The sequence below is a fragment of the Phasianus colchicus genome, chromosome 5, assembly GCF_987193195.1.
Source record: "Phasianus colchicus chromosome 5, bPhaCol1.hap1.1, whole genome shotgun sequence".
Classification (NCBI taxonomy): Eukaryota; Metazoa; Chordata; class Aves; order Galliformes; family Phasianidae; genus Phasianus; species Phasianus colchicus.
In genome coordinates this window covers 50,647,944-50,668,000 of record NC_143440.1, presented here as the reverse complement: position 1 = coordinate 50,668,000, position 20,057 = coordinate 50,647,944, and the positions used below count along the sequence as shown (strand labels likewise).

The 20,057-nt window shown below is 38.8% G+C and overlaps 2 protein-coding genes across 3 annotated transcripts in view; both read right to left on the bottom strand.

The window, feature by feature from the left end:
* The window catches only part of DYNC1H1 (dynein cytoplasmic 1 heavy chain 1), a 44,961-nt gene extending 41,157 nt beyond the window's left edge, over nt 1-3,804 (bottom strand). The window contains exons 1-2 of the mRNA XM_031592983.2: nt 3,498-3,804; nt 1,127-1,214 (exon numbers count right to left, since the gene is read on the bottom strand). Of these exons, the coding sequence (XP_031448843.1) occupies nt 1,127-1,214; nt 3,498-3,771 (362 nt within the window). The 5' untranslated portion in view covers nt 3,772-3,804. The remainder of the gene's footprint in view (nt 1-1,126; nt 1,215-3,497) is intronic.
* A 3,825-nt stretch (nt 3,805-7,629) lies between these two features.
* PPP2R5C (protein phosphatase 2 regulatory subunit B'gamma) overlaps nt 7,630-20,057 on the bottom strand; it is a 75,195-nt gene continuing 62,767 nt past the window's right edge. For both annotated transcript variants that reach the window (XM_031592988.2, XM_031592990.2), the window contains 6 exons: nt 19,738-19,908; nt 19,087-19,214; nt 17,476-17,577; nt 15,451-15,523; nt 13,066-13,182; nt 7,630-10,285 (listed from right to left, as the gene is read on the bottom strand). In XM_031592988.2, coding sequence (XP_031448848.1) covers nt 10,154-10,285; nt 13,066-13,182; nt 15,451-15,523; nt 17,476-17,577; nt 19,087-19,214; nt 19,738-19,908 — 723 coding nt within the window. In that variant the 3' untranslated portion in view covers nt 7,630-10,153. The remainder of the gene's footprint in view (nt 10,286-13,065; nt 13,183-15,450; nt 15,524-17,475; nt 17,578-19,086; nt 19,215-19,737; nt 19,909-20,057) is intronic.

Here is a 20,057-nt window from a genome sequence, read left to right as displayed (position 1 = left end):
GTCCACCAATGCCGTCACTCCATCATAGAAGGCCACAAGATTAGTTAAGCATGACCTTCCCCTGGTGAAGCCATGCTGGCTATCTAGGATCACGTGCTCGTTCTTTATGTGATCAAGCATATTGTCCAGGAGGATCTGTTCCATAATCTTCCCAGGCACGGAGGTGAGACTCACCGGCCTGTAGTTACCCGGGTCCTCCCTGCTCCCCTTCTTGTAAATGGGAGTGACGTGACCCTTCCTCCAATCGTCCGGGACCTCACCTGACAGCCACGACTTCTCAAATATGATGGAGAGCGGCTCAGCAACCACCTCAGCCAGCTCCTTCAGGACCCTGGGATGCACGCCATCTGGCCCCATAGACTTATACTCATTCAGTCTAAGGAGGCACTCTCGGACTTGCTCAACCCTTACAGTGGGGAGGGATTTACCTCCTTGGTCCCCACATAGAGGTATGGGGGTGCAAGACTTAGGGACGTGAAAAAGACTAGAATCCTGGCCACCAGTGAATACCGAGGTGAAGAACTCATTCAGCACCTCAGCTTTCTCTTCATCTGTTGAAGCCATTTCTCCTTTTAAATTTACCAAAGTAGGTACGCCTGTTTTGGCCTGTCTCTTCTGGCCAATGTACCTGTAGAAGGTTTTCTTATTGTTTTTCACGTCCCTGGCCAAGTTCAGTTCTGCCTGCGCCTTGGCTTTCCTGATCCCACGTCTGCAAGTCCGGACGGCATCCCTGTATTCTTCCCAGGTGACACAGCCTTGTTTCCAGAGCTTGTACACCCCTTTCTTCACCCTCAGTTCTCTTAGCAGGTCCTTGCTGAGCCATGCCGGTTTTCTACCTCTCCTGCCCACTTTCTTAATCAGGGGAATGGAGACCTCTTGTGCTGCCAGGAGGGCATCCTTGAAGAGCAGCCAGCTCTCCTCAACGTCCTTATCTTTGAGGGCAGCGCGCCAGGGGATCTTGGCCAGCATTCCATTGAGTAGCTTGAAGTCTGCTCTTCTAAAGTTCAGCGTCCTGGTCCTGCTCTTTACCAGGCCCACATCGCTTGATAAATACTGATTATCTGCCTGCTTGTGTAGCTTTTGCTCTAATAGGGTAAAAATGTCAAGATCTATTTTACAAACTCACCTGTTTGATTTTATTCCATAATGTATGTCATTGCTGATACTGTAAGAAATGAACTCTTTTTCCTCTTCTCCTTCATCTCCCACATCCTCTGCAAAAAATATGCTATGTAAAAAACATTTTATTTTTAAAACCTCTGTTGCCCCTCCCCTCAAACATCTTCTGCTACAAACAGAGACGGTTTTCTAATCTTTAATCCCTACATCAACTTATCACGCAAAGTAACTGGAGTTAAATTCTGCTTTGCAATATTCCTCAGTCCAGATGGGTTCACCGGTTTTGCAGCACAACCCCATTCAATCTTCTAGGTTGCCACAAAAAAAAACCCGAAAAACAAAACCCACAACAAGCAAACAAAACCAACACCCTCCAAAAAAACCCCAAAAAGCTCAACACCCCCAAAAAACACCAAAAAAAGCAATAGAACCCCCCCAAAAACAACAAACAAACAAAAAAACAACAGAAAGAACCACCAAAAAAACCCTCCAAACCCTCAAAACAACCGGCATTACAACAAGAACATTATCACCCACATTCTGCTTATGAAGCTCAATCTTTTGGAGTACAGGAAATTTATTGCATTTTTTTGCAGGGATATGCTCCAGGATAGCTACATTTCAGGAAGAATGCTAAACAGTTACTTTTTTCCTTATACGCTGCTTTGTATTTTCATACTTTTTCTTTAAAAACGATTTAGAAATTAAGTCAGAACAAAAAGCACAAGGAACCGACGCATCACAGCCCCCAGGGGCGGCCAGGCAGTAGTGCAGCCCTTCTTATCAGATGATGTAATTCCTGGGGATGCGTGGAGCTGTGCTGCAATGCAGAGGTTTCTGTGCAGGTTACTCCCTGCTGGGGGCACACCCTGACCAGATGCACTGCACTCTTCTCCTCCCATTTCATCTGGCCCTGCATATGAGGCACACTGTCAAACTGCAACCTTCAGCACCAGGAGCCTCAGACAACAATACCACATCAGACACCGCAGGAACCCATGTGAAGGCTGCTGGCAGGCTGAGAGCAAGTGATGATACAGCATAATGTTCTATTACCTAGAAACACAGCCTCTGTTCAGCTTATTTGTAACCAGTAGCTTCTTTTACACTATCTATTCCGTGCTCAGATTTCAACAAAAATGTTTTTTTCTGACGCTGTTAAAAGCAATATCTGTGTATGCTGCTAGGTTGGATGCAAGGAGGGCTGGGTCAGGAAATCCACCTTCCCGGAACAGCTGCTGTTAACTCCTAACATCCTGATGGAAGCAGCTTTTATGCACAGTACACCAGCATTCAGCTTCTGCCACACGCAGTACGTGTCACAGAATCACAGAATGGCCTGGGTTGAAAAGGACCACAACGATCATGTGGTTTCAACCCCCCTCTATGCGCAGGGTCACCAACCACCAGACCAGGCTGCGCAGAGCCACGTCCAGCCTGGTCCTGAATGCCTCTTTTAGCCACGGGTGATGTGAAAACACGCCTGGAGCTCCCTGATCTCCAGTGCTCCGCTGCTTTATTCCCAACAGAGCATAACCGGCCTCGCGAGAGGACTTCAGAGATCACCGCGCTGCCTGCTAACGGCCTGCAGACTCCTGTGAGCCTCCCTAACGGCATATAGGTTGGTCTTGCGTCTAGAAAATTCTGCCGTCATCCCTGCAGAGCCGGGAAGGAGGAGGAGGATCACGGGGGGCACGGCCCCAGCAAAGCCCGGATGCGGGACGCGACGCCGCTCAGCGCAGGGCGTTCACACAGCCACAGACAGCAGGCATTGTTTAACTGCAAACATCCGCGTTAGAAAGGAGCCTCACTCCTATTTTTTAGCGTCCGTCACGCCAGATCCCGTGACCAGAAGGGCTTATTCAGGGCCTGATGACAGTCAACGGCCGTTGGCCGCCTTAATAAAAAGTCACTTCTCAAACGAGCGGCGCACGTAAACCGCAGGAACGCCCCTCTGTCAGCCCGGCTGCGGTACGCAGCGCAGCGCCCGACGGCGCTTCTCAAACAGACACCGCGCCCGGACCGAGGACGCCGGGGCTCGCCCTCCCCGACTCAGCACGGCGCGGCCCCGCGCGGGCAGCCGCAGCTCCGGCCCCGTCTCGTCCCGCCGCTCCGGGCGGGCAGGCGGCGGGCGGGCGGGGCACGGCCCGCTGACGCAGCGCCGCCAGCGCCTCTCCGGCGCCCGCCGCGGCAAACAAAGTGCGGCGGACTCCGGCCGCGGCGAGGAGGCCGGACCCGGCGGAAGCAGCCGCCGCCCGGCCCTTCGGCCCCGAGCAGGACGGCGGCGGAGCCCCGCGACCCGCCTCCATCCCTCGCTCTACCGCAGAGCCGCCATTTTGCGACGCCGCGATGGCGGCGGGCGCGGGCCCTCGCCTCACCTTTGAGGGTGGAGCGCTCCACCAGCACCGTGTGGACCTGCGGGTCGGAGAGGAACTTGCGCATATGTTCCACGGCGCCCTTCTCCTCCAGGGCCGCCTCCAGCACCGCGGTAGCCTCGCCGCCATCCTCCAGCAGCAGCGGCACCAGCTTGCGCAGGTGCTTCTGCAGCACCGACACGTCGGCCACGTTTTGCACGGCCGAGCCCGACACCTCCATGCCGCCCTCCTCGCCGCCGCCGGGGCCGCCGCCCGCGCCGCCGCCGGAGTCGGACATGCCGAGGCAGGAGGCGCCGCCCGCTCCGGCACCGCCCGCCGCCTTATAAGCGACGCCCAGCAGCGCGCTCCGCCCCGGGGCCGGGCCGCGCCGCTTGGCGCCGAGCCCGAGCGGGGCGTTGCGGCGTGCGGCGCTGCGGGCCGGGGCTGCGCGATCTCCGTTCTTAAACGAGAGTCAGCACCGAGTTTTATTTGACCGCTTTCTTCGGAAAGAGCGAGGGTGGAAAGCCCGCGTTGTCCGCAGGCGCTGGGCACCATCGTAGACGACGCTTGGCTGCGGCTTTTCACCTTGGCCGCTTTATAGATGCAGCTCGTGTGTTAGCTTATTTACAGCCTAATAAATCACGGAATGGCTTCTGGGGGAAGGGATCTTACGCATCGTGCAGTTCCGCCCCTTGCTGCAGGCCTTGAAACACGTCCAGGGATGGGGCAGCCACAGCTCATGACAGTGAAGAATTCCTTTCCACCACCTCATCTAAATCTACCCTCTAGTTTAAATCCTTTGACTTATCACATATCTCTCCCCGCTTTTTAAGCCCCCTTTATTTAGCAGAAGGCTGCTGTAAGGTGTCCCTGAAGCCCCAGCGCCTTCCCCCCCAAGCAGTAGGTAGCCAAGTCAGCTCAGTGTTCTATTTAATATGCCATTAACTGTGTTCTTCAGGTGTTCAGTACAACACTCCCCTATTTTCCATCTGAAGGCCAGCTTGTTCATGCACACCTTTTCTTCTAGATGGAGGTTATGCTTTAAGGATTAGACTGAATAAAGAAAAAAAAAAAGCTGTGTCAGGCTGAATTCCACCAAAGACCCATAGCTAGGTCCTGCCTTGCTGCTTCCCACCAGGGGAAAATAGCCACCATCATATCCATGTAGTAAACATCAGTTCAGGCCAAGGATCAAAAAAAACCCCACAAGTTAAATAAACACCTTGGCTCAAACATAACCTGGAATCTCAAAGAAGGTAGCTGAAGCCAGGCAGCATACTCACTCTTCTAAACAGCTGTCATCTGCTGCACCAAAATGTCACCACCTTTATTTGTGGCTTACAAAGAAAGATACAATATCATTACCCTAGAATTGCTGCTGGGAAGAAATGAGGAAAGTGAAGTAAGGAAGTACGGAGGAGAAAGCAGGACAGAAATAGGAAATAAGAACTGCAGTAATTATTTATATCAATTACTGCTAAATCCCCCCCCCCCCCCAAAAAAAAAAAGCAGTATTAAGAAAAAGCCTAAAAACCAGCAAGTCTTACATTTAAGGACAAAGTAAATACTTCACAAGACCATACAGTAAAGACTAGGATTCCATGTTAAGTGCCAGACTACTTCCAACTAAAAAGCAGTTTAGATTAGACGCTTTCTATTTCTTTAATAACCTCACCTTCATCTACTGTGTGAAGGGAGGGTGAAGGGGCTGGGAAGTGCTTTGAGTTAAAGGAATTCAAAATAAAAGACAAGATAAACTAGTTTTTTTTTGTTTTGTTTTGTTTTTTTTCTCTTGCACAAAGGCTCAGGCTGTATTAAAGCATGCAAAGAACAGGCTTTAGTTTGCTCAATCAGGGTGAACAACAGTTTGCCTTGATTTACCTCCAGTAGATACTAGTCATTTTAGTAACAGAACACAAAAGAAAGCCTCAGAATTCCAAAGGTCTACAGAAGCTTCCCACAGGCACAAAGGGAAAAAAAAAATTAGAAGATTTTATTTGTCATGATTTAGTACATTTTTGAAGGCCAGCTGCCTGAATTACAGAAAATCAAATGTTCCACCCCCTTGGTTCTGATGCTAACATTTTCCTTCTGTGATTTCCCCAGTCTTTCAACTCTGTTTCTTCTCATATTTGCTATGTACTTTTGAGAGTTTTTAAAATTCAATACTGTAATACTCTCACCTTTACGTCATTGAGTGAACAGTGGAAAATAATGTAATTCACAGATGTTATAAATAAGAGGAGAATAATAGTATTCAGTAAATTTAAGTCAAATCCCTACTGTCATATTAAATGGCAAGTGATAAGCAGTGTTTGGAGCCTTGTAAATCACTGCACAATAACTGCTGGGGATTAGTTGAAATATAACATCTCAATTAAGCAGTGTCTGAAATAGGGAGACAGGGTACTGAACTAAGATCTGATGGACAAAACAAGTGAAGTAGGAATTGAAAAGGAGAAAAAAGGAGCATGTTACCACAAGTACAAGTCATCCATCAACTCATGTTACACATTTATGTGAAACTTGCCATGCTTATCTTGAAAGTTCAAATGAATGGGAAACAACCAACCAACCTTTCTGCTTCATATTTGCATTTTTTCCTACTTTCAACTCTTCCCACCTAGGTTCAGCTTGCCTGTATCACAGCCCATTGACATCTGCCAATTCATTTCAATTTCTGAGTGGAGCCATGCCAAACCAGCCCATTTCTCTTCTGCAACTTCATCATCATGGAGATCAACTTCAGCAAACAATAAAAGTTGTTCATTTCCCTGCATTTGGTAGTAACTGGGAAGTATTTGAGACCAGAACAAAGCAAAAACAACAAAAATAATCCACAAAAAAAGAAACAAGCAAGCACTTGTTTCCCCCATCTCTAATTCCATAGGCAGCGTACTCCATAAAAGCATACTCATTAGTACAGCAAGACCTTCATGCTAGGATGACTCCTCTTAGTGTGGTCTTCTGGACCACAAGAATGCCTAATATAGCTTGAAGCAAAATATGTGAATGCTCCCTCCTCCCTTGTATCAAAACATTGGAAGCTCTCCCCTTGAAGCCCTTAGGCTGGATGCTTACACAGCTTCACATTTTGTCTGTGCAGCCCTCCACTTGTGCAGGAGTGAATGCAGTCTCAGGATGAATGGGTTCAGAGAAAGGAAGCTTCAATCATGCTGCTCTTCAATTATGCAAGAAAGGAATGATGTATTATTATCTTCCATAGCTGTACAGTAAATTCCCCCTTGGGAATTTTTTTCATACATAGTATTTAACTACATCAAAGTTTTACCTCATAAGGTAAAGACAGCATAAGCCAAGTCTCATCATTTCAAAGAAGTCTCAATCCAGGGAAATCCCAAACCAATCAACCAAACTGATACACATGCTCTGTTAGGGTCTTCTGCTTGGCTGGTTGGGGATAAAATATATATAATACATAAACCAATAACCATCTATTTGTTTCAGAGTCAGAACTTTTCTTATATTCCTGCCACCTGGCCACTTACCTACCACACTATAATCTCCCTAATTTTTTTGGCTACTTCACTCGAAGCCTGTCAACATAAATGTTACAAGGGAAAATACAGAACAGAATATAGTCTGTATTTGTAGACTGGAGATTTATCAAGTTCTTTTCAGTTCTGATAACTGTTCTTAAAGTTGTTTGCTTTTTTTCTACAGAATATTACTCCCTATTATTTTGTTAATACCACCACCATTAGTAGCACTCCCAAATTTTTGTGAAACTTACAAAATTCTTTGATTCCCACAGCTCATTCTTCAAATTATGATAATCTGAACATCCCTCCCCCCCAAAGGCCCTGTGCTATATATATTTTCATGATGAGCAAGTAAAATTCACATGTTCTTTATTTGTCCATATAACACACCATTTTTTGTTGTTGTTGTTTGTTTTAAAATTAGATAAAAGCAAAATTAAATGGCAGGTGTATGAAGTTCTTCAGAAACAATGCCAGAACAAAAAAACTGAATTACAAAATGTTAAAAAATATGTTGGTACATTTGAACTTAACATTCCACTACTGCATAATGTTACAGATACTGTCTAATGAAAAATAATTGTGCCACTTACCTATTTTTGCTGTTTCTAGGAACTTTTTATTCTGTACATAGGACGATTCTGTACAAAATATGAAGTCTACATTTTTATTACTTATTACCATAAAACAAGGTACAATGTATGTACAATATTAAAATGAAGCCATACTGAAGCCACACTAAAAAGACACTTGTAATATTACTTTTGACATTCCTGATGTACAGGTGTAATTTTGGAGAACAGGGAAAGGTGTCAAACACAGAACTTTATGAAGAACAACAGTCACCAAAATTCTACTTCAAATTTTCTTCCTTTCTGTTGTTGTTGTTGTTTTTTTTAAGACTGGTTTAGTAAAGGATTATAAATATATAATTATTGATAATAAACGTGCTAAACAATTAGTGGTGACAGATTTTGGAATACTGCCTAATATTGTGGCCCCAAACTTAAAACATGAATTTATATGAAATTTAAGTCTCTAGAAATAGCGTATTTCTATTTCTTTTTGGTGAATGTTTATCTTCAATAAAGAACAGAAATTAAATCTAGACAGTGAAAAATGTTCTTACACGTTGAGCATCACACAGTCGATCAAACATTGATATACATTTTTTTTTCTTGCCCTCCTCAGGTAACATAATTCCTTTCAGCAACCTCTTGCACAAACATACTGAACACCCAAAATCAAAGGTAACTGATAATCTACCAGCTAAAGATGGAAGTTCAAACAATGGTATATCAAAATACAGACACTGCTTTACACAATTAAAAAAGCACCCTTTTTCCCTCAAAAGGAGAAGGCATCTTTAAACTGTTCTAATAGAGTTTATCCTTATGGTAAAGCATAATCTTTTTCAAGTTTTACAGGAAATGTTTCAGACGCAGTGGACATTCCACTTAAAGGTTGGGTTGGTCTTTAAATTTAGTTCTTGTAAGCCAATATCTACTGCTGACAATTTTCTTCCAATAGACAACAAATATTGGAAATCGTATGTTAAATGCAACCAACAAACAGCAGGCACAGCATCTGCACAAGGTTACTACGAATGTCTGCTTTGTGCAATATCTTTATGGATGCAGGAGACATTATACTTCCTTAAAAAATAAAACAAAACTATTTTTAAAGAAGCCACGCTTTTATCTCTTTATGCATCAAGACATTAAACATTAAGTTATATCATGTTACTGCCAGAGACAAAGGAAACTAATCACCCATTTAGAATAGCAGAACACATTTCAAACAGCTTGTAAGCAGGATAAGTAAGTCAAAATACTGGCCACCCTGAGAGAAATCAAATATTGAAGACAAAGAACTATATTTTAAAAAAGATTTTCCTCCCGTGCTTTTCCATCTACAACAAAAAGCTCAATACATGCAAGTAATCTTGTGGAATATATAGCAGCATTTGAAGATCATCAGCAATTCAGATGCGTTTTCAGTTCACTTGTGAGGTGTATTTGCAGCACATGTGCTCTTAACAACAACAAAAATATTTTCACAATAAAGTTATGGTCACTATCTCCCCAGCTCTTAGACTCAAAAAAAAAAAAAAAAAAAGCAGCAGAATGGAATTCAACTGTCTGCTCTTTTTCTCCTTTTACTTTATCCTAAGCTTGTGAAGTTTTGTTTCCTGAAAGGCTATGCTCATCTTTCAGATAAAAACTGATGCAGCTGAAATGACACAAAATATCTGCTATGGAATACTGAACTCTTAGAGCCCAAGAAAAATGCTGAGTATTAAAAGCTCAGATAAGGGAAAAAACAGTGAAAGAGTATTTTATTGACTTGAAAAAAAGGTTAAAATGAAATTTTATATTCAATCTATTCCCAGTCATAGTAAACGCTTTTTTTTTTTTTTTTAGGAAAAATTATTCTACCAGTTCATTTCTGGAATACTGGTGCCATATAATATACTGAAGACTGGAAAATATGGCTTTAAATATACATAAAATATTAGGACATGGAATATATATATATATATATATATATATATATATATATATCTTTATCCTAAGTAAAGGAGAAATGAATTTACAGAACCCTTAGAAAGGAATCATGATTGAGGATTGTCATGACAGTTACCAGTTTGTAAGCTATGTTTTATAGTACGAAAGAATAATTACGTACTTTCAAAACTGCTGGTATATTACAAGATAGCAATGTGGAAACAACTATAAAGTTGAGAAATCCTACAAAAGGTTTAATAATCAAATTTGATATAATTTTACTTTTGAAAACGCACATTTATCATTAGTACCAACTATTGGTCATTCATTTATTTAGATGGAATTAGTTTATAGAATGCTCTTCTCAAATGTGATTATAAAAACTGCATGTTATCAGCTAGTTGGTACTATGATAACACCTCCAGGAAATTGTGTCCACTTGGTTATTGTCAACCCAATATTCTGCATATGGAACTGGGTAGTTTACCATTGTTTGAACTACTAATCTTGAGCTGCATACTCTTTTAAGTTATTGCCTACAGAACTGGGTTGAAGAAAACTTTGACTTTGTGTGTAACCGATAGGTATGGCACAAAAAATTAAGTTCTACTGTAGAACTGAGTCCAGAAAAAAAAACTGTTCCTCCAAAATAATATTTCACTGTAATAGCTTAATGCCCATCATGTGATATTAATTCATCAGCTCTGCAATGTGATTCCAAGGCTTTCATGGTATAGATATCCTGAGGCAGTTCTGACTTGCGTCGCACGAGAGGACGATCTTTTTTCTGATCTTTCTGTGCCTGAAACCAAAATAGAACAAACTTGACAAAAAATGTTACTTCCTGAACATTAAAATATTCCTTTCACATCCATCTTTACTTTCTGGAATTAAATTGAAAAATCATATGGAAAGAACTTCTTATCTCCTTTTTATGCTACCACCTGTCCAGTTTTAAGTCTCGAAACTGTTTTCTGGGGGGGGGGATTTTTTTTGCACAAAAAAACCCGAAAAACTAAGAAACCCTAAAAAACTAGAGCTACCAGCAATCATGACATTACTATTGTAACTTGATTATAACTGCTCTTAAAGTAAAACTCTGACCTCTCTTCTCTTACTATTTTTCATTTTGTATATCTTGTATATCCAAGACAAATGATTTTAACTTTTCCCATGCTTGTTTACTTGCACCATTCACACACCTGAAGACATAAGATTCTCCCATATTACTTTACTAATGCTATATCAAAACCAGATAGTATTGACAGTATATTTTTCAACTACATAGGGGTATTTTCTTGCAGTCTCTGTCCTTCTAATCTACCCCAATGTGGCTGTTAATCAATGTTTATTCTTTTTCTTTGAATTATGCTCAGTCTATGAACGAACAAGGTCAGTAATTCCTTTCTGCAAATATTATTTTTATTCCCTTGTCCCCAACTCCTCATCCCAATCTGTTACCCTTCTCATACATTTGAACTCACTTGGTTCTGCACTGAAATTTTTTCACTCCTTACAATTTCTGTTAAGTCACACAGCTGCAATCTGCAAATGGTGTCATTTCAGACATTCTTCACCTATAGTGAATGCTATAATTCTTTCCAGATAAATCTGACATGCTGCTCTTTCATTCTTCTCATTAGGAAAAATAATTCTTATTTTTCCCCCACCTTTGTTCCCTAAACAGCCTTATAAAAGGAATTCTACACTTACAAATAATTAATGGCCATTATAAGAACTGAGCAGCTTTTACTTTTCCTTTTTTTTCCACAAGCATCTTCAATAAGTTATTAAGGCACTGATCAACTTGTATCATACTAGACTGTTCACTGCGCTTGCAGTCTGTGAGATAACAGCTGCTGGTAGACATTCCTCAGCCATTCTATCACTTCTTCAATATCAATACTCTGTGTAAGCCTCACTTTCAATGACACTGTATAGATCTTTACATTGTTCCTCAATTCTGATGTTTTATTTTAGGTTAGAAAAACTCCTCATGCTGACTTATTTTTTTCCCTGGGAAACCAGTTTAGCTTGTTTTAGCATCAATTTCCTTTGGTACTTGAGCAAGGGATAAGTAAGCCTCTCTCCAGTGAGCACTCACAAATCCCACTGCATACCTAGCCTGCTGTCCACAGTACCCCCCAGCCCCAGTCCTTTTCTTATCACACGAGACAATGATCAATCTTCTTGCAGGCTTCATACTTCTCAGAGATTTCTGTAAGTTTGTGGTTTTGTCTTTTTTTTTTTTTTAGCTCCAGTTTCAAACTGTCCTATTCACCCAGTTAAGACAGGATCTTTATCTTTGAAAAATGGGTTTAGAGCTCTTAATCATTTCATTTACTTCTTGCACCCTTTTCTAATGGGGAAATGCAGGAAAGCATCCACCTGGGGCGATGGTTAAAGAACACTTAAGCAGTTCTCAACAACTCCAAAACTTATTTTACCACTTTTTCCTTTTCCATTAGCTTTTACTGCAAACCACTTCAGAAATGAGTGTTTAAAAACTAGCCATCACAGAGTATAACTTAGAGGTTTATTTATTTAACTTCAACCTACTGAATCCAAAATCACATATTTCTTAGAAAAGATGCAATATAGTATTGCAGAATAATTGTAACTGTTTAATTAATGGAGCTTTAAGTAATGAAGGAGGTAAAGTCCACGTTATGTTTATTGTAATTAAATTCCTTGTTTGAAATTTTCATTCAAATTAACAGAATTTATCTCTGATCTCAATCACTCACCTTGAGATCACTGCTCTGATCTTAAACTTTGCTGCATATAGAGGTATTCAAACAATGGATATTTTACCAGATATCTGAGTGATACTGTAGTGCTTGCTCCCTGTCACCCCATCACCTTCCATTACCTCCCAGTTCAAACAGTTCTCCAAAGCTCTAGTTCTAATGCCAGGACTCTGCTTCCACTTAAGTTAATTTAAAAAATACCTGGAGATCACTAATAGTTAGCTAAAGACAGAAGACTAGAATGGCCTTGAGTCTCTTAGCCTTTTTGTAGGTACTGGAACATTAACAGACAGTGAACAAGACAGCCTGTATGTGTGGGCAAGAAAATTTGCATGGTGGACACTTCACAAGTTTTGTCAAAACACTGTAGGCTTTACCCAAAATTCTGAATAACAGATGAAAGAAATATAATCCCTAGTATCTCACTATTTTATAGGTTCTTTCTCCTTATTAAAAGACAAAACTGTTGTATAGTTAAGAGATTTATACATTTTTAATTCTGCTTAGGGCAAAAGCATTGCTTCTGTCATAACTGAGCTAATTTCTAAGTTGAAAGGAAATGAAATCTTTTGTAGAATATCTCAAGAGGTTTTCATCACATCCCTAGACATTAGGAATGTAACACCATATTCCTTGCTGCTCTATTATCGCTTTAAAGTAGCAGCTCTACTGAAGTTTCTTATTGCAAGACACAACAGTTAAAGAGATGAAAATATGCTCAAGTTTATCTCTGGAATTAAGCGAAAAAATTCAGAATTAAGAGCAACTGCCAGATTTATCATTTGTTAATTCAATTTGTAAAGGGTACTTTATTATCTTCACATAACCTTACCTGACAAGCCTCTTCTTTCACTGTCTTTTTCAGCATCTGCAAATCTTCAATTAAAGGCCCATCTGTTTCCATTGCAACTGGACTGTTCAGCAAGCTCGTGTCACTATACGTTGGGTACTAATAAAATGCAAAGTGTTAAAACAATCATTCTGAATTGCAGTAACTAAATACTAAGAGTGATTTAGAGCACCTTAACGCTGTAATTATTGGAGATCAGCTTCAACATCTTATGTTTCCAGGTACCAAGAAATAATTTTTTTCCTATGTGTACATGAAAGATGGAGAAAAATGGAACGCCAATGTTTCCCTTCTGGCATACATGTCCCAATGAAAAATCACACTTTATCTGAGACTTAATTTTAAAGCATATTCATATTATGCCAATTTCTGGCAACTGAAGACTTCCTAATGCACTGTCTAGTGATTTCTGTCTAGTGATTTACGAACAGTGTGACAACACAAACAGTGATTTTTGTTGCTGGTGTAATTTTGTATTTACAAAAGAAAATATGCAGTTAAAAAGATTAAGTTACTATAGACAAAAAACTTTAAAGTTAAGTACTTACACAAGACAGAAAATTTTAATAAAGCAGCCATACAAGTGCTTTGGGAATTAAAAAGATTATGTGAAAACACTCATAGTATTTAAAATCTTGCTGTTCAGTAATCTCGTTTATCCATAGGTTAAGTTTGATTTAACTCCAATCAGGCTTAAGTGGTCTTTAAATAAAAACTCATTTATAAGCTCACCAATTTGTCATCATAAATATTTTAGTATCTAACTGTGCCAGTAACATAATACATGTAAGATGATAAAAAAATATAATCAGCAAGGGTTGTAATATCAAGATCTAAAATTTTAAAGTGTATTATGTTATGCAAAGTCAGGAATAACTCGGAACAACAAGAACTGTTAGAAATTAAACAAATTAAGGAAGCATTAATAAATTCAGGGTGGAAGGGGGAATTGCTAAAATCCATTATATAGACTGCAGTGTTCAAATTAATCATATTTTAAATCACTTATTATCACCTCTTCAAGCAGGCTATGAGAATATATGGTATACAGGTTGTGCTACCCAGCTTCAGAAAGTACACTGAATTACAAAAAGTTAATTGGGAAAACTAGCAATTTTATACTTCAGAACTGTAGATTTTACTACCACAAGTCTATTCATTTATTTAGACAGGCACAGTTCACCATTTGTGACAGCAAATGACCATCTCTATCAAGCACTCTTGAACCAAGTCTTTTGTATGGCATTAGAGAATGTTGTGTCAGTGAAAGACAACCACTACTTTCAAGCACATGGCTTTTCTAAAACGCATTTGACTCTTCTATTGTTAGGCATACTCTGTTTGATTTTTAACATTTTTTATTTGAGCAGTTTAGTAACTGTTCCCTTAGAAATGCTGTAAGGGGAAAAAAACATTTATGAAATTCCTTCTCCTTAGGAAAAATATGACCCCATACTTGGTTTTAGAACACCAATGAGATCATCAAGTGTCCTGCTTCCTTTTATCATTGTTCACTCTTCTACCACTCAAGCTAAGCTGCTGCAAAGACACAGTACAGTAAGTTGCTTGCTGCAATAATCTACTTGCTGAAAAGTAAAAGAAACGAGTTTTTGTTTTTTTGCTTTTTTGCCTACAACAGCAAATCAGTGTGATTGAGATAAGGAAAAATAATCTTTCAGAAAATGAATGAATAAATAAAAAGATTAGCAGCATTCCCCAAGAAATGAGAGTGGGTGTGGGGAAATTCAGGCTGAATCATTGCCTTCTCCCATGATTTCAAGATAAGCACTCTAAGGGAAATTTTCTTTATCAATATTTTAATTATGTCAGCTCACAAATACTTGACAGGTCATTTCCTTTTCAGTAGGAATCTGATGTGCACATTCACCAGGAGACTAACCCATAGCAAATATGAGAACAAATGCAGTAGACAAGAACATACAATTTTAGTTTAATCCATTTGACACAGAGGAAAACTGAGCAGTCATAACTCATAGTTTGCAGAAAGATCTCTTTTGTAATATGTTGTGTGCAAAACAGCTTTTAAAGAGAAACCAATTATGGCATCTCTATGTTTTCCATAATTTTGCACAATAACTTTCCAAACCGCAATACAGTAAATCTCTTATTATAAGAAAAGGAAAAAGTACTTCACATCATTTTTCAGAAACCTTTTTTTCTTATTAAAGAACTACTTGCACAAGAGAAAGGTTACAAATTTTAAAGTACTTTTATTGTATATCTTTCATAATACAATTAATGAAATTGTTTTATTTCCATGATCAGTCAGACCTGTTTCCCCCACTGATATTTAACAAAACTAAAGTATTAAAACATGAACATCTTATGTTAATCTTTTCTAAATACCTGGGGATTTGATTTGGCTAGATTTTCTATTTTAACCCATGCTTCTTCCCGTTCCTTCAATTTTAGCTTCTCTCTGAAAAAAATTTCAAAGCAAAAATGGCAAAAGCAGCTTGGTGAATCCTGTATCACAACTTATGTATTTTCTTTAACATTAAAAGAAAAATCACTAGAAGAATAAATGGCAACGCCCATTTCAGCTTAGCACCCAAAAAACCCATTTCATGTTGGCATTACAATTTGTGTTGCATCAGTGTCATGATCCCAAAGCAGCATTAAAAAGAAAAAAAACAAACCCAATCCTCTCATGAAACAACCAGCTAACACGAGCTAATCTTTGCTAACTGTACACTGTTAAAAGGATTATAACTCAAAGGGAAAAAAAAAATTGAACTACGTTAAATGGATTCTTACTGTCATCTCAGTGGCCTGGGTAATAGTTTAAACAAGAAAAAAAACCCAGAGATATTTTGAATTGTACACAAATAGATACACGAAACAAAACAAAACAATCAAAAAACACAATAAATCATTCAATGGAGTCACAAGAAATGATACTTCAGAAATAAGGTTTCTTTCTGTATACCTTTTTTTCAAATTTAAGTTATTGGTTTTCCCTACTCTATAATAAACTGCTTCATGCATAGGCTTGAACAAACTCTTTGAAAGGGCTTTTAGATCAACAGTGCTTAAAAAAAAAAAAAGAAAAACAAAAAAACAGTTTCAGGCTTCAACACATGGAGTAGCTGATCCTGGCTACCCAGCAATTATAATTCAAGCCTACACACAACTCGCCTGCAGCTCTTCATTACATTAAGCTTACAGTGGGGTAGAATTCCCACTCCATCTAAGCTCTACCGTGATAAAGAATTTCCTTTTGCTCTCATGTCACCCTTAGCACCCTTAGTTCACATTCAAATAAAATGTCACGAAACAACTCCAACCAAAAACAACAAACTCAAAACAAACAAACAAAAACGGAGAAACGATTGAGTTCTGATTTAATAAAAGGACTTCTACTCATTTGCTATAAGGGAAGAGAGATTTACAGTCTTAGTTCTTTTAAAAAATAAATATTCACTTTTCATCCATAAGAAAATGTATGCAATACTGCAAGTTAACTTCTACTTGAATTATAATAAGCAGCTTCAAAATTTAAGTAAGATTATCTACATTAGAAATTTACATTACTTCCAAAATATTGTTTTAATACAGGTTCAGAATTTGAAACATTGTCTGAAGGAATTCTTGGTCACTTAGAAATTAAAAATCAAATTGAAATCCAGATATTTGAATATCTGCTTCTTAATCATGCTCCCAGTTTCTAAAGTAAGCATCAAATGATTCACACATTTGACTTCTATTTCCAATCTGTTAAATAATTTTGAGATCCAGAGGAACAGCAGGTTTATGAAAAGCAAATTTATGAGCACAAAATTTAGCTTCATTTTTGGGCATTTAGCAGAAAAATTCTAGCTTCTAATTGCCTGCTCTCTTTCAGTGGCCCGTGCAGGACTACATTACAGTCATCAGGATTCTTCTGGCAAATAGTGCATTATAACAGAGTGACAACTTTATCTTGGATAATCTCTAGAAAAAACAGGCACATGTGCGCATACAATGCAATGTCAAAAGTACTGGAAAATTGTTTTGGGAAGGGCTGAGTGATAACATGAGAAAATAACATTGGGTAAATACAGCATGCAAAAAAATAAACAGAAGATGTCAACTAAACTCTTCAGCAGATCATTAACAGTGGGCTCCACGATTAGCAGTGTCCTTTTCCAAAAACTAGTTTTAAGAAAGAAGGTGATATGCAGCAGTATTAGGCCAAAGACTACAGGAAGTACCCCATTCTGAAGATTTTACAGTTCACGTGTAATGAGAAGTTTTACCAAGTCAATTTTGAGACTGTTGTACTGTAATCAAGTGCGTACAACTTCCCAGTAGAGACATGGTAGTGTTTCAGAGCTAAAGCACTCTGAACAAATTATTCAAGAACAGACAGACACTGACATGAAAACTTACTTCAGTTTTTCTGCTTTAAATTGCTGTGTGCAGTCATCGAACAGTTTTTGGTTCATCTCCATGAAGAGTTTCAGAGCATTGTATATCAAGCCATGTATTGTCCTATAAGTAAAACTTCTGGTTGAAACTCAGAGTACTTTAAACTTTGAAATCTATTTTTTCTGGCGAACAGAAGCCAATAACTGGAAAATTACATCATTTCAGAACAAATGGAAACAACACTAATTAACGGGATTTTCAGTTTACCCTCCAAAGGGCTAACACAAGTACTAAAGTTACCATTTTACTTACTCTATAGTACTACTTGTCACTTATATTTTTCATGAACTTCATTTTTAATACTGCGTATACCAAGAGGGCTAGGTTTGAAATGACTAGCTAACCTTATTCAAACTCAAGTTGTTAAAGAAAATGCAAGATAGTGTTACAGTTTTTGAAATAAGTAACTTACTGGCAACTGACAGAGTGAATAAAAGGAGCCCAGAGAAGACATTATTCATTTTGGCAACTGCCACACAGCAACAGCACTTAGTTCAACACAATTATGCCAGGACTCTTTGGAAAAGTGTTAGAAAAGTGATGTGGAAATCAACAATGACAAATATCTGCCTTATGAAGCTCTTATTTTTATGGAATATTTTACAAATTCTAGTGCATAATCTGCTGATCATCAAAACCAAACAGCAAGCAATCAGTTAAGTGATTACTTTGTAACACAAGTGAGTTGCAAGTGAGAGTGCAGCTGTACTGGGTAGCACCACTTCTGCTCAGAAAAAAATAATGCATGGTCTTGAAAGCCAGAAAAATAACTGACAACAATCCATGTTTACTACATACAGTTGCATCACTGAACCAAAATTTCATTTGTAAGTACATTATTTGTTACTGCTTACATCCAGTGATAATTATCAATCACTAACATCACTTTATCTTCCTTTCTTTTTCTGTGTTTAGAGGTAGATTCAGTATGCGTGCTTGGCTAACCAGACCTCAGTTCATGGGCAGCACTAGACTGTGGATACTTTCATCATTCCAGCAGTTGCACCATAGCAGAAACAAAGAGGCCCTTTACAATGGAACAGCTGCAGAAAGGAGCTGACCAGGACCGTTTTCATGTATCAGTACTATGTTATTGTGTGGGAAAAAAGTGAAAACAGTCAATGGAGAAAGAAAACAGTAAACATAAACGGGGAAAAAACAAGAAAAGGAAAGGAAAATGACCCAATCTAAGATATATTCCACTAGAATTCAGAAGAAATGCAAATGAGCAAAGAGGTTAGAGAAAATAAAATCAGTCTTAAGAAATATCCAGATTAGAGATCAACAACAAATTTTCCTCACATTAATAAAAATGCCATGGAATACATGTACTAAAGCACTGTTTTTTGTTTTATGGAAGAAAGACTTGCTTAGAATTTTTGCTTATATTGCTTATAATGTTCAAAATTAACATTCTGACAACAGTAATCTTCTCTTTACTCTGCAACCCCAATGACATATAATAAAGAGCTCAACACATTTAAAACTTTCCAAAGACAGGATTTGAGCTATTTTCAAGGCTAAACTAAATAAAAAAAAGTGCAAAATTTTATTTGTACAAATGTTTCTTACTTGTTCCAATGTGTCTTTGAATTCCGGTATAGGGATGGAAACATGATGGGTAAAATCTTTGCTGCATTATCACTAATTAAACTCATAATATACTCATTATTCCAGTAGTATAATGCGCGCTCTGCAACCTAAGATGACATAGAAAAAAGGAACACTTCTTCAAACAATCTCTTAAAAAGCAAATATTTGGCAAAAACAAATGACAGGTCAGAAAAGCTGTAAATGAGATTCAGATTTTTGTAGCATGAACTAGAAGCTAATCATGGAACTAATGGAGAGAGGAAAACTATTTTTCCTCAACAAGGGCATGATTCAAACCATTCAAGTCCAAGAAATGCTCTCCTCCAAGAAAGTGTATCTGTAGAATTCAATTTCAAGAAGTGAAATGCAAGCACTATATACTGGTAAGTTTCAGGTATTTCTGAAAATACCACAATTTTAAGCTGTTAAGAATAATATTTTTAAGTGAATCATCAAAAATAAACTCTCGTTCTGCAAACTTGAAAAAAGACAATAAGGCTAACATTTGGATCTCCCAGTTTTGCCATAGATGTTAAGACTTTCTGTAACAACTAAAGCTAAGTATGGTGAATAATAGCAAATTCGCTTTGTAAAAATCCTCACTGCATTGTACATTTTTAAAGTACAGACCTGGAAGTGTGGACTGGACACACATTTGGCTAGCTGTCTGAAAAGAGGCTCCATAACTTTTACAAATTCAGATGGTTCAATAACATCTAAAATTTCTTCTAGCTCATTTAAAAACATGACTTCTTTTGGACTGTGAGTCTTTGGCCAGTATTTCAGCAGTGCCATTACAACCTGTAGAAGCAAAATGAACAAAGTTTTCATAATTACTTTGTCTTGTACTAACTTACATCTCATTAACAAGTCTGACAGTTGAACAGAAAAAAAAACCTCAAATATGTGTCCCGTGTAACAGCAGTGATCAGATACGGTTCAGTGCAGAA